The following is a 12,294-nucleotide window of genomic DNA, read 5'->3' as shown; positions in this document are numbered from 1 at the left end:
CACAGTAGGGGCCACAGGTGGTGCATCGGCCACTCATCTCAGTCAGTCGACCCGTGGCACCTGCTGGGTCTGCCACGTGACCTCCTGCCAGCGGGCGTTCGACACGTCACGTGGTAGCCTCAACGTCACCGCCCTCTAGTGGCGAATGGCGGCTGTTGTTGTATCTGCCAGGCAGCCATCCACCCAGAACAGCTTTGCATTAGTTCTGAAACTGATTTCAACTCCTCCAGCCTCCTTCCCCCCTCCTGTCCCTCCCCCCCTCCCGTCTCCCACCATTCCTCCTGCTCAATCCCCCTCCCTACCCCTCCTCCTCCTCCACCTCCATCCCTCTCCCCCCCTCCTCCCCCCTTCCATTCCCCCCTCACCCCCCCCTTCATCCCCCCCCTTCATCCCCCCCCCTTCATCCCCCCCTAACTCCTCCCCCCCCTTCCTCCCCCTCCTTCCTCCCCCTTCCTCCTCCTAATGCCTCCCAGATGTCTGTGGATGCTCAGGGAGTGGACGAGGGTAGCAGCAGCAGCAGCCGCCGGCGAACGCCACGGGAAATGAAGGAAGACAAAGACGGACGGCGAGGCCCCCGTTAGCAGTCCTCGCCGCTCCGGGCAATCACCGTCGCGGCGATCGTTTGCCGGTAAACAAACAACCGGTTGCATTGAGTTTGTGTGTGTGAGTGTGTGTGTCCGTGTGTATGTGTGTGTATGTGTGTGTGTTTGTCTGTGTGTCTGTGTGTGTGTCTGTGTGTATGTGTGTGTGAGTGTGTGTGTTTGTCTGTGTGTCTGTGTGTGTGTCTGTGTGTGTGAGTCTGTGTGTGTGTCTGTGTGTGTGAGTGTGTGTGTGTCTGTGTGTCTGTGTGTGTGTCTGTGTGTGTGTCTGTGTGAGTGTGAGTGTTTCTGTGTGTCTGTGTGTGTGTCTGCATGTGTGTGTGTCTGCATGTGTGTGTCTGTGTGTCTGTGAGTGTAACTGTGAGTGTTTCTGTGTGTCTGTGTCTGTGAGTGTTTCTGTGTGTCTGTGAGTGTGACTGTGAGTGTTTCTGTGTGTCTGCGTGTGTGTGTCTGTGTGTGTGTCTCTGTGTGTGTGAGTGTTTCTGTGTGTGTCTGTGAGTGTTTCTGTGTGTGTCTGTGAGTGTTTCTGTGTGTGTCTGTGAGTGTTTCTGTGTATTTCTGTGTGTGTGTGTCTGTGAGTGTTTCTGTGTGTGTCTGCGTGTGAGTGTTTCTGTGTGTGTCTGTGAGTGTTTCTGTGTCTGTGAGTGTTTCTGTGTGTGTCTGTGAGTGTTTCTGTGTGTGTCTGTGAGTGTTTCTGTGTGTGTATGTGAGTGTTTCTGTGTGTGTGTGTGTGTCTGTAAGTGTTTCTGTGTGTGTCTGTGAGTGTTTCTGTGTGTGTCTGCTTGTGAGTGTTTCTGTGTGTGTCTGTGAGTGTTTCTGTGTCTGTGAGTGTTTCTGTGTGTGTCTGTGAGTGTTTCTGTGTGTGTCTGTGAGTGTTTCTGTGTGTGTATGTGTTTCTGTGTGTGTCTGTAAGTGTTTCTGTGTGTGTCTGTGAGTGTTTCTGTGTGTGTCTGCGTGTGAGTGTTTCTGTGTGTGTCTGTGAGTGTTTCTGTGTCTGTGAGTGTTTCTGTGAATGTGTGTCTGTGAGTGTGTGTGTCTGAGTGTCTGTGTGCCTGTGTGGGGAGCGGTGGTGCAGTGGTTAGCGCGCTTTGTGTGGGGAGCGGTGGTGCAGTGGTTAGCGCGCTGTGTGTGGGGAGCGGTGGTGCAGCGGTTAGCGCGCTGTGTGTGGGGAGCGGTGGTGCAGTGGTTAGCGCGCTGTGTGTGGGGAGCGGTGGTGCAGTGGTTAGCGCGCTGTGTGTGGGGAGCGGTGGTGCAGCGGTTACCGTGCTGTGAAAACATTTTGCATGAACCAATCGATTCCGATTCTTGTCATTATATTATTTGTTGGAACGCGATTCCCCTTAAGCGGTAATGCATGGTGAGAAATCGATTTAATTTCGTACGATCCGAATTATTGGGAATCGAATTTCAAAACATGAACGTGGCACCTTCGTGGTTGTATTGATGGCAATGATGGTGATGATGATAATCATGGTGATGATGGTGGTGGTGATGGTAGTGATGATGATCATGTTGATGATGGTAATGATGGTGGTGGTGATGGTAGTGATGATGATCATATTGATGATGGTAATGATGGTGGTGATGATGCTGATGGTGTTGATGGTTGTGGCGCTTTTGGTTAGAGCCGACTTCAAGGCTCACCTTCATTGCCACCGGTGTGGGATGAAGCGAGCACGGGGCCCGCAGTAAATGTTATAAAGGGGCCCTAATAAAACAACAAAAAACACTTAAATATTAAAAAACAAATTTTGATTTAAAGCTTTCGTGACTGCAGTAATTCATATTCTTAGCTCTTTCGGTAAAGTCACGTTGAAGGGAAACAATAAAATAATGAAATATATATAAAACAATAAAAAATTCTCACGACCGTTTGTGTTATGGTCGAAACGTCGTGATAATTTTTTATTGTTTTATATATATTTTATTATTTTATTGTTTCCCTTCAACGTGACCTTACCGAAAGAGCTAAGAATATTTAAAAAAAACACGTAACTTTTTAATTTGCGTAGTAAAGTAATTGTAACTTTTTCATTTGCTATACACGCCCAAATAATAGGACACATCGCTAACCTTTAAACACCCAGTCATTCAATTCTAGATTTAAAGCTTTCGTGACTGCAAGGATCCATACTCCTTGGTTCTATTGGGTAACCTACGTGACTTTACCCAATAGAACCAAAGAGTATGGACCCAGTCGTTCGTTAAATTCGAAGGCGGTACAGTACTGTAGTAACAGAGCAAGTGCGGAATCACCGAACCGGAATTGGTATCTTGAAAGCGTTCAGCGCGGGGCCCTTGAGAGTGCGAGGCCACATCCACTAAGGGGGTCTTCCAGCACCGATAGCAACCACCGTTGTTGCATTGCCGCTAAGCAGTCACACTCGTCTATGGGGCCGTCCATAAATGACGTCACGCACCTAGGGGGGGGCGGGGTCAGACGTTTGTGACGAAGGGAGGGGGGGTTTGATGAATGTGACGTCACACGTAAAAATGCGCGACTTTATAAATAAATACGGACAACACGTTCTACTTAATTAAATAGACTTTGTTTAATAAATGTGTTCTCCTACAACATCAGAGTGCAGCGGCCACATTAAATACGCAACTACAATGACAATAATAGTTTATAGCGATTTGAAGCATATTTTATTTTGGGGGGGGGGGGCAGAGCTTTGTGACGTCATATTTGAGGGGTGGGGGGGTCTGAATTTTCGTGACGCCGCGTGACGAGGGGGGGGGGGTGGGGTCAAAGATCGTCCAAAATCGCGTGACGTCATTTATGGACGGCCCCTATATGGTGTGGGTCGAGTGTAATGAGAGAGCAATGGATATCAAGACGAGAGGCGAGTTGGGTTCGTCTTGAATTTCCAGACAAGCTCCCCCGCTAAGACCGGAAGCCGGTGGTGGGTGTCTCCACTGTCCTGGCAAATCTCCTGAAGATGCTGGAAGCATCAATGGTACAGTATATATTTCAAGTAGTGGTACCCCAAACTTTCGTAGCTCTTAAACATTCCCTTTTCACACCATCAATAGGTAAACTCCTCCTCCCCCTCCCCCCTCGCCAACCGGCAAGTCCACCCGCACGTACACCACCTCTATGCTAAGTCGGCAAATGAAATGCTAATTTTTTTATGCTAATTCCTTTGTCAAGGCACCTTGTTTACTCGCACACAGCTTAAAGGTCGCGGTCTGAGCGTGGCTGTGTTTCACTCCAGCGCTGTCCTCGAGACAGCCTGATCCCTTCACCTGATGAAGGCCGCTTGTGTTGTGGCCGAAACGTCGTGATTTTTTGTTGTTTTATTTTTTACCTACGTGGTGACTTTACCGAATAGAACCAAAGAGTATGCTGGAAGCAATTTACAGACGAACGCCGTACGACTCGAATTGTCAAAGTTGTGGATCCACCCTTCAACGCAACGGTGGCCTAAATTAGCGAACTATTTCGTCTTTTGTAAACGTGACACTTGTTCCGCTGATTGGCCGTGTCGGGTGGTGGAGGGCTGCGACACAACAAGAAGTAATGTTTTAAAAAAAAAACTTTATTTTTAAACGCTCTTTAATGTGATGTCTCGTACGAGTAATGGCAGGAAGTGGCCCCGAAGCTTGCCACAACGTAAGAGGCCGTGGCCAATTACAGCCAACGTCAGTCACGTGCTGACGCTCGACGTCACGCGGTGACGTCACGCGGTGACGCTCGACGTCACGCAGTGACGTCACGCGGTGACGCTCGACGTCACGCGGTGACGTCACGCGGTGACGTCGAGCGTCACTCGATGGTGCTGATGGTGCTGATGGTGATGGTACTGATGATGATGGTGCTACTGATGATGGTGCTGATGGTGATAATGATGGTGATGATGCTGATGATGATGGTGCTACTGATGATGGTGTTGATAATGCTGATGATTATTGTGCTGATGCTGTTGCTGCTGATGATGATGCTTCCTTCACTCCGTACGCAGTGGTTAGCGCACTGTGTGTGTGGGGAGTGGTGGTGCAGTGGTTAGCGCACTGTGTGTGTGTGGGGAGTGGTGGTGCAGTGGTTATCGCACTGTGTGTGTGTGTGGAGCGGTGGTGCAGTGGTTAGCGCACTGTGTGTGTATGGGGAGTGGTGGTGCAGTGGTTAGCGCACTGTGTGTGTGTGGGGAGTGGTGGTGCAGTGGTTAGCGCACTGTGTGTGTATGGGGAGTGGTGGTGCAGTGGTTAGCGCACTGTGTGTGAGTGGGGAGTGGTGGTGCAGTGGTTAGCGCACTGTGTGTGTGTGGGGAGTGGTGGTGCAGTGGTTAGCGCACTGTGTGTGTGTGGGGAGTGGTGGTGCAGTGGTTAGCGCACTGTGTGTGTGTGTGGGGAGTGGTGGTGCAGTGGTTAGCGCACTGTGTGTGTGTGTGTGGGGAGTGGTGGTGCAGTGGTTAGCGCACTGTGTGTGGGGAGTGGTGGTGCAGTGGTTAGCACACTGTGTGTGTGGGGAGTGGTGGTGCAGTGGTTATCGCACTGTGTGTGTGGGGAGTGGTGGAGCAGTGGTTAGCGCACTGTGTGTGTGTGGGGAGTGGTGGTGCAGTGGTTAGCGCACTGTGTGTGTATGGGGAGTGGTGGTGCAGTGGTTAGCGCACTGTGTGTGTATGGGGAGTGGTGGTGCAGTGGTTAGCGCACTGTATGTGTGTGGGGGGAGTGGTGGTGCAGCGGTTAGCGCACTGTGTGTGGGGAGTGGTGGTGCAGTGGTTAGCGCACTGTATGTGTGTGGGGGGAGTGGTGGTGCAGTGGTTAGCGCACTGTGTGTGTGGGGAGTGGTGGTGCAGTGGTTAGCGCACTGTGTGTGTGTGGGGAGTGGTGGTGCAGTGGTTAGCGCACTGTGTGTGTGTGTGGGGAGCGGTGGTGCAGTGGTTAGCGCCATGTGGCTCCAGTGCTGCCGCCGGGTGGCCCCTCCGCTGCTGCTGACGACGGCGCTGCTGCTGCTGCTGCTGCTCCACAAACTCGGCCCCCCGCCACACAGCCTCCTCGCTCGCGGGCCCCCCACAAAGTGAGAGGCGCCACTGGGGGGAGCCACCCCCACCCCCACCTTCACCAACACCACCTTCACCACCACCTTCACCACCACCACCACCCCACCACCACCACCTCCATCACCACCTCCACCACCACCTTCATCACCACTCCACCTTCACCATCACCACCTCCACCACCACCTTCATCACCACCTTCACCACCACCTTCACCACCATCACCACCACCACCTTCATCACCACCACCACCACCTCCACCACCACCTCCACCACCTTCACCACCACCACCACCACCACTTAAACCTTCACCACCACCACCACCACTCCACCCCCACCACCTCCACCACCACCACCTTCACCACCACTCCACCACCACTTAAACCTTCACCACCACCACCACCTTCACCACCACTCCACCTCCACGACTACCACCACCTTCACCACCACTCCACCTCCACCACCACCACCACCACCTTCACCACCACTCCACCTTCACCACCTCCACCTCCTCCTCCCCATCTCCCTCCCTCCCTCCTCTCCATCTTCCCCAGGCTCGATTCCTCCGCCTCCTCGGGCCGCGTCCTTCGCTTCGACTCATTCGTTCCCGACCCCTCCCCCTCCTCCCCTCCCACCACCGTGGGGGGAGGGGAGGAGGGGGAGGGGGTGGCGGGGGCTGGCGCCCAGCAGTGCCGCGAGGACCCCGCGGTGGCCCAGAGCACGCCGGAGTTCCAGGCCCTGCCGTGGGCCTACCGGCAGCACCTCCTCTACCGACACTGCCGCTACTTCTCGCTGCGCATCGACCAGGCGGGCGCCTGCAGCGGGCCCCACGGCGGTGAGAACGCGGCGGGGGCTGTGGCGGGGGCTGTGACGGCGGCTGTGACGACGGCTATGATGACGAGTATGATGACGGCTGTGGCGGCGGCTGTGGCGGCGGCTGTGGCGGCAGCTGTGACGGCGGCTGTGGCGGCGGCTGTGACGACGGCTGTGGCGGCGGCTGTGGCGGCGGCTGTGGCGACGGCTGTGGCGGCGGCTGTGACGGCGGCTGTGACGATGGCTGTGACGACGGCTATGACGGCGGCTATGACGACGGCTGTGACGGCGGCTGTGACGATGGCTATGACGGCGGCTGTGACGGCGGCTGTGACGGCGGCTGTGACGGCGGCTATGACGACGGCTATGACGACGGCTGTGACGGCGGCTGTGACGGCGGCTGTGACGGCGGCTGTGACGGTGGCTGTGGCGGCGGCTGTGACGACGGCTGTGACGACGGCTATGACGACGGCTGTGACGGCGGCTGTGACGACGGCTGTGGCGACGGCTATGACGGCGGCTGTGACGACGGCTGTGGCGGCGGCTGTGGCGGCGGCTGTGGCGGCAGCTGTGGCGGCGGCTATGACGGCGGCTATGACGGCGGCTGTGACGACGGCTGTGACGATGGCTATGACGACGAGTATGACGGTGGCTATGACGACGGCTATGATGACGGCTGTGACGGCGGCTGTGACGACGGCTATGATGACGGCTATGATGACGGCTGTGACGACAGCTATGACGACGGCTATGACGATGGCTATGACGACGAGTATGACGGTGGCTATGACGACAGCTATGACGGCGGCTATGACGACGGCTGTGACGGCGGCTATGACGGCGGCTATGACGACGGCTATGACGACAGCTGTGACGACAGTTGTGACACACCCCGCCTATGATGACAGCTATGACGACGGCTATGACGGTGGCTATGACGACAGCTGTGACACACGCTGCCTATGACGACGGCTACCTTGGTCGCTACGATGGTAACTATAACACACGCTGGCTATGACGACGGCTATGATGGTCACTATAATGGTGGCTATGATGGTGACTATAACACACGCTGGCTATGAAGAAGGCTATGATGGTGACTATGACGCATGGTCTCTATGTTCGGTGGCTATGATGACGGCTATGACACACGGTGGCTATGACGACAAATGAGTACCCGGTGTCGATGGTGTGTGTAGTCAACGTCGCCACTGGGGGAGACAAAGGCGGCTAGGCGGCGTGGTGGTGCTGCCCTACCAAACCTCTCTTGCGTGCCGTCCTACATCGGTGCTGTTACTCGCTGTAGCACTTGCTCCTACGGTCCGTTAAGGCTATACGGTCGATCTTTGTATTTTGTGTTTCTGTATCTGTCCACGTGCATGTGTCTGTGTGCGTCTGTCGAGGGAGTGGAGAGTTTCCCGTACCTGAGTGGTGTTCTCATGACCGGCTTCGGTGTGACAGCAGAGGTTTTACTCCGAATCAGTCGAACGGCAATATCTTTTCATTGGCCTGCGTAACGCTGTGTGGAAGCTACCTGGTCTGTCGCTCCATACGAAGCTTGCAAAACGTAGACCCCTCCAAATGGAAAATTTCTGCCGGTTAGAAACATTTAGGCTGGCATGCCTACGATCCATCCTGGATTTAACTAGGCTGAATTGTGTGAGGAGCTCACAAATCCTTTAAATATTTGGACAAAGTCCCATCGGTGAGCTCCTCCGGCAGGCAAGGCTGCGATGGCTGGGTCATGTAGCCCGCATGCCCAGCCACCGCATGCCGAAACAGCTTTTGTTCGGCCGGATTGAGGGGGCTAAGCGGGCACGGCACGGGCTAGAGAAGAGATGGAGTGATGTGGTACAGGAGGACGTGGAGCTGAGTGGACTTGCCGATGACTGTTACCAGCGGTGTCAAGATCGGCCTCTGTGGAGGAGGCTCGTGAAGGATGCTACTGGGCAGTTGGAGGTAGTCGCCCTCCAACAACAACGGAGGGCAGAGGAGCGACGCTCACAACAACGAGCGGAGCGCCGGGTGGCTAAAGCACAGCAAGTTGGCACAGTAGGGGGCACAGGTGGTGCATCAGCCAGTCATCTCAGTCAGTCGACCCATGGCACCTGGATCTGCCCCGTGACCTCCTGCCAGCGAGCATTCGACACTTCTCATGGCCTTAACGTGCACATAGCCTGGCACATGCACCGTGGTGACATCACCGCCACTTAGTGGTGTTGTTGTTGTGTATGTGTCTGTAATTTCACTTGCCCCAACAGTCTAGTTAAGGCGACACGGAGGATCTTTGTCTTTGAATTATCTGACCAACCGGTTCTGGGCCTCTAGGACCGGTTTGTCCAGATAATAATCGCCACCATTGGCGTCGGTGTTGTTGCTGGCCATGAGCAGGAATCTAACTCAGGCCTCCACCGGGTCCGTAGCGTAGCACGGCGTGCTAACCGCTGCACCACCGCTCCCAACTCCTTTCTCTCTCTCTCTCTCTTCACTCACGGGCGGGGGGTGGGGTGGCGACTCCCAGCTCCCTACCTCCTGCTGGCCATCAAGTCCCGGGTCCAGGACTTTGGTCATCGCGAGTTGGTGCGGCAGACTTGGGGGGCCCTCGGCGGCACCGGTGATGGTTCCGTGTGGGGTGCCGGGGGGGACCTCCGGGTGCGCCGCGTCTTCCTGCTGGGAACGCTACCAGACTCCGGCAACGCCACCTTCTGGGACGAGTTCCTGAGACACGAGAGCCGCACCTACGGCGACCTCCTCCAGTGGGGCTTCCACGACACCTTCCTCAACCTCACGCTCAAGGTGGGGGACTACTCGCAAAAAACGATTACAAACTAAACTACCATTTACGAGACTGTTTTTTTTTTTCAGTTGCCAATATCAAAGTGTTTGGAAGTTCCCGACGACTCACTCGGAGGCTGAGGTAAGTTCAGGGCTTTCGCCTTAGGTTCATTACAAATCTTATTAACAATACCCAGGGGGTGAACAACTTCCCAGGGGTCAGGGGGGTCCCGGGCTAGGTCCCGACACAGCCGGCTGCCCTGTGCTGTCTCCTCCGCGCCGGCCGTGGGATCAGCCAACACGGCCGACCGAGGGGCACAGCCACCTCCAGCCTGGCACTGCGCCCTCTCCCCTATCCCTCCCCTCCTGCCCCTGGCTCCTCGTTCCACCCTTCTCGGACCCTCCACTCCAGCTACGACCCCGCTGACGTCACGGTGTCCGCCCCGTTATGCTTGAGGAGCCATGACGTCATTCTGCTGCCCTGAGCGCATGACGTCACGTCCCGTGACGTCATCGCACTGGACAGCACACGTGACGCCGCTTCCCCATTCTACTCCTCTACAAAAGCATGAAAAATACGAATACGTTTTACCCTTTTCTGCCAACAACGCGGGAGTTGTGTTAAGATGTCCAAATGCCATGTCTGCATTAACCATACGTACTTGTGGCAAAACATTCCAACAAACATGCTCCAGTTTTCTCCTTCATCCACAGCTCCCTCCTTCAACCAAAGCTCTCTCCTTCATCCAACACTTTGTCCTTAATCCACAGCTCTCTCCTTCACCCTAAACTATCTCCGTCATCTACAGCTCCCTCCTTCATTCATAACTCCCTCCTTCAGTCAGATTTTCTCCTTCATCCACAGCTCTCTCCTTCATTCGCAGCTCCCTCCTTCATCCGCAGCTCCCGCCTTTATCCAAATCTCTCTATCCTTCACCCACAACTCCCTCCTTCACTCTCAGCTCCCTCCTTCATTCGCAGCTCCTTCATCCACATTTTTCTCCTTCACCCACAGCTCCCTCCTTCATCCACAACTCTCTCCCCTTCATCCACAGCTCGCTCCTTCATCCACATATTTCTCCTTCATCCACAGCTTTCTCCTTCATCCGCAGCTCTCTTCTTCGCTCACAGCTCCCTCCTTCATCCACAGCTCCCTCCTTTCGCATCGTTTATCATTACTATTAAAACACCTACCACGACCACAAAATAACCCGTTTTGTTCGCGTGCTCGCTCACGCGCTCATCCTCCCCACTCGGGTGGCCGTGCCACCGTCTCCCGCTGTCTGCTGTGCCGGCAGGAGACCAGCTTTCTCCGCTGGTTCCACGAGCGCTGCCCGCGCGCCTCCTTCGTGCTGCAGTGCGACGCTGACATGCTCGTGAGCGTCCCCAACGCCCTCGAGTTCCTGCGCGGCCCCGACCTCGACCCCGACGATCACCTCTTCGCCGGCGACCTCATCGTGGACGCCCGGCCCATACGCGACCCCCGCAGCAAATACTTCATCCCGGACTCCGTGTACGGTGCCGACCGCTACCCTCCTTACGCGGGCGGCGGCGCCTTCCTGATGTCGCGACGCACCGCGCTTGCGCTCCGGCACGCCTCCGACGCAGTCCCGTCGTTCCCCATCGACGACGTCTTCCTGGGCATGTGCCTCCTGCAGCTCGGGGTCAGTCCCCGGGCCCACGCTGGCTTCAGGACCCTGGGCCTTGACCGCCCCTCGGGACGCAAGGCCGAGGCGGGGGGAGGGGGCCTTTGGGCCGGGGGAGGTGCGGGGGTGGCGAAGGTGGCGAGGTGCCTACTGAGGGACCTGGTGGCCGTGCACGGACTCACGCCCGCCCAGGTGTGGCTGGCGCACCGCTTGGCGGCGATGACGGGCGGCTGCAGGAGGAGGCCTTCGTCGGTGGTGAGGGTGGTCAGGCCGGGGCGGTGGTGGAGGAAGGACTAGAGAGAGGGGGAGGGGGGGGGGGTGACGTGTGTGGTGGTGAGGTGGGGGGGGGGTGTTGTTAGTGGAGCGGCAGTGTAGCAGTTAGCGCTACGCTACGAGCATAGTATCACCGGTCCTGGGCCTCCACTGGGTCGATTCGCCCTCAGATGAATGTCTGGTGGTGTGCGTAACAACATTGCCACTAGAGAGACGAAGGCAGCCGGACGTGGTGCTGGCCACCCTCTCCCTCGTGTGCCGTTCTGGCCTTAATTGGTGCTTGCTAATAGCACTTGCCCCAACAGTCTGTTTAGACTATACGGGGGGGGGGGGGTGTAGCGTGCGTGGTGGGTGTGGTGTGCGTGTTGTGGGGTGTGTAGTGTGTGTGTTGGGTGTGGTGTGCGTGTTGTGGGGTGTGTAGTGTGTGTGTGGGGGGAGCGGTAGTGGAGTGGTTAGCGCTACGCTGCGCTACAAACTCTGCGACTAGAGTTCGATTCCCGCTCACGGCCAACACCGGTGACGATTATCTGAACCGGTCATGGGCCACCCCGAGGTGGACTCAGCGAAAAACGAGTACCTGGTGCGGTGTGTAAACATCGCCACTGGGGAGACAAAGACGTCCGGGCGTGGTGCTGGCCACCCACCCCCTCGTGTGCCCTGCCGGCCTTCGTAGGTGCTCGCTGACAGCACTTGCCCCAACAGTCTGTTAAGGCTATACGGGAGATCTTTGTCTTTGTAGTTTGTGTGTGTGTAGTGAGTGTAGTGGGTGTTGTGTATGTAGTGTGTATGGTGGGTGTTGTGGGTGTTGTGTGGGGAAACAGGAGGACCCAGAGAAACAATCCGTGTGTGTGTGTTGCTGTGTGAGCTAACTGCCTGTGGTTGCTGTATCTGCTTGTGGTTTGTTTTTCGATTTGCTGTACTGTCCCACCCGAGCGATATAAATGAGTTTGTTCATTAGACCGAGTCGCTTGCCATGTGTCTGTGCGTCTGTCTGTGTGTGTCTACGTGAGTTAAGCTGAGAGCAGCGTGGCAAAGTCGCTGATATCATCACGTGAAAATATATAGCGGCAGCCAAATAACTCTAAAGGAGTGGTGATGTTGATTCTAAATGGGGAGGGGGAAACCGGAGGACCTGGAGAAAAATCCACACGGCCACAGGGAGAGAGACGCAGGCTCCAAATCTACAGC

At 55.8% G+C, this 12,294-nt stretch overlaps 1 protein-coding gene across 1 annotated transcript; it reads left to right on the top strand.

The window, feature by feature from the left end:
• Positions 1 to 454: 454 nt before the first annotated feature.
• On the top strand, positions 455 to 11,131 carry LOC116957924 (N-acetyllactosaminide beta-1,3-N-acetylglucosaminyltransferase 3-like). Its single transcript, XM_076054500.1, has 5 exons — positions 455 to 628; positions 5,481 to 5,619; positions 6,154 to 6,434; positions 8,934 to 9,208; positions 10,486 to 11,131. The coding sequence occupies exons 2-5, from the start codon at positions 5,492 to 5,494 to the stop codon at positions 11,128 to 11,130; spliced, it is 1,329 nt and encodes a 442-aa protein (XP_075910615.1). The 5' UTR covers positions 455 to 628; positions 5,481 to 5,491; the 3' UTR covers position 11,131.
• Positions 11,132 to 12,294: the final 1,163 nt, after the last annotated feature.

The sequence above is a fragment of the Petromyzon marinus genome, chromosome 66 (assembly GCF_048934315.1).
Source record: "Petromyzon marinus isolate PM22_M1 ecotype Great Lakes invasive population chromosome 66, UKy_Petmar_22M1.pri1.0, whole genome shotgun sequence".
Lineage (NCBI taxonomy): Eukaryota > Metazoa > Chordata > Hyperoartia > Petromyzontiformes > Petromyzontidae > Petromyzon > Petromyzon marinus.
Note: the sequence above shows the minus strand (reverse complement) of the source record. Positions and strands in the feature narration are given on the sequence as shown.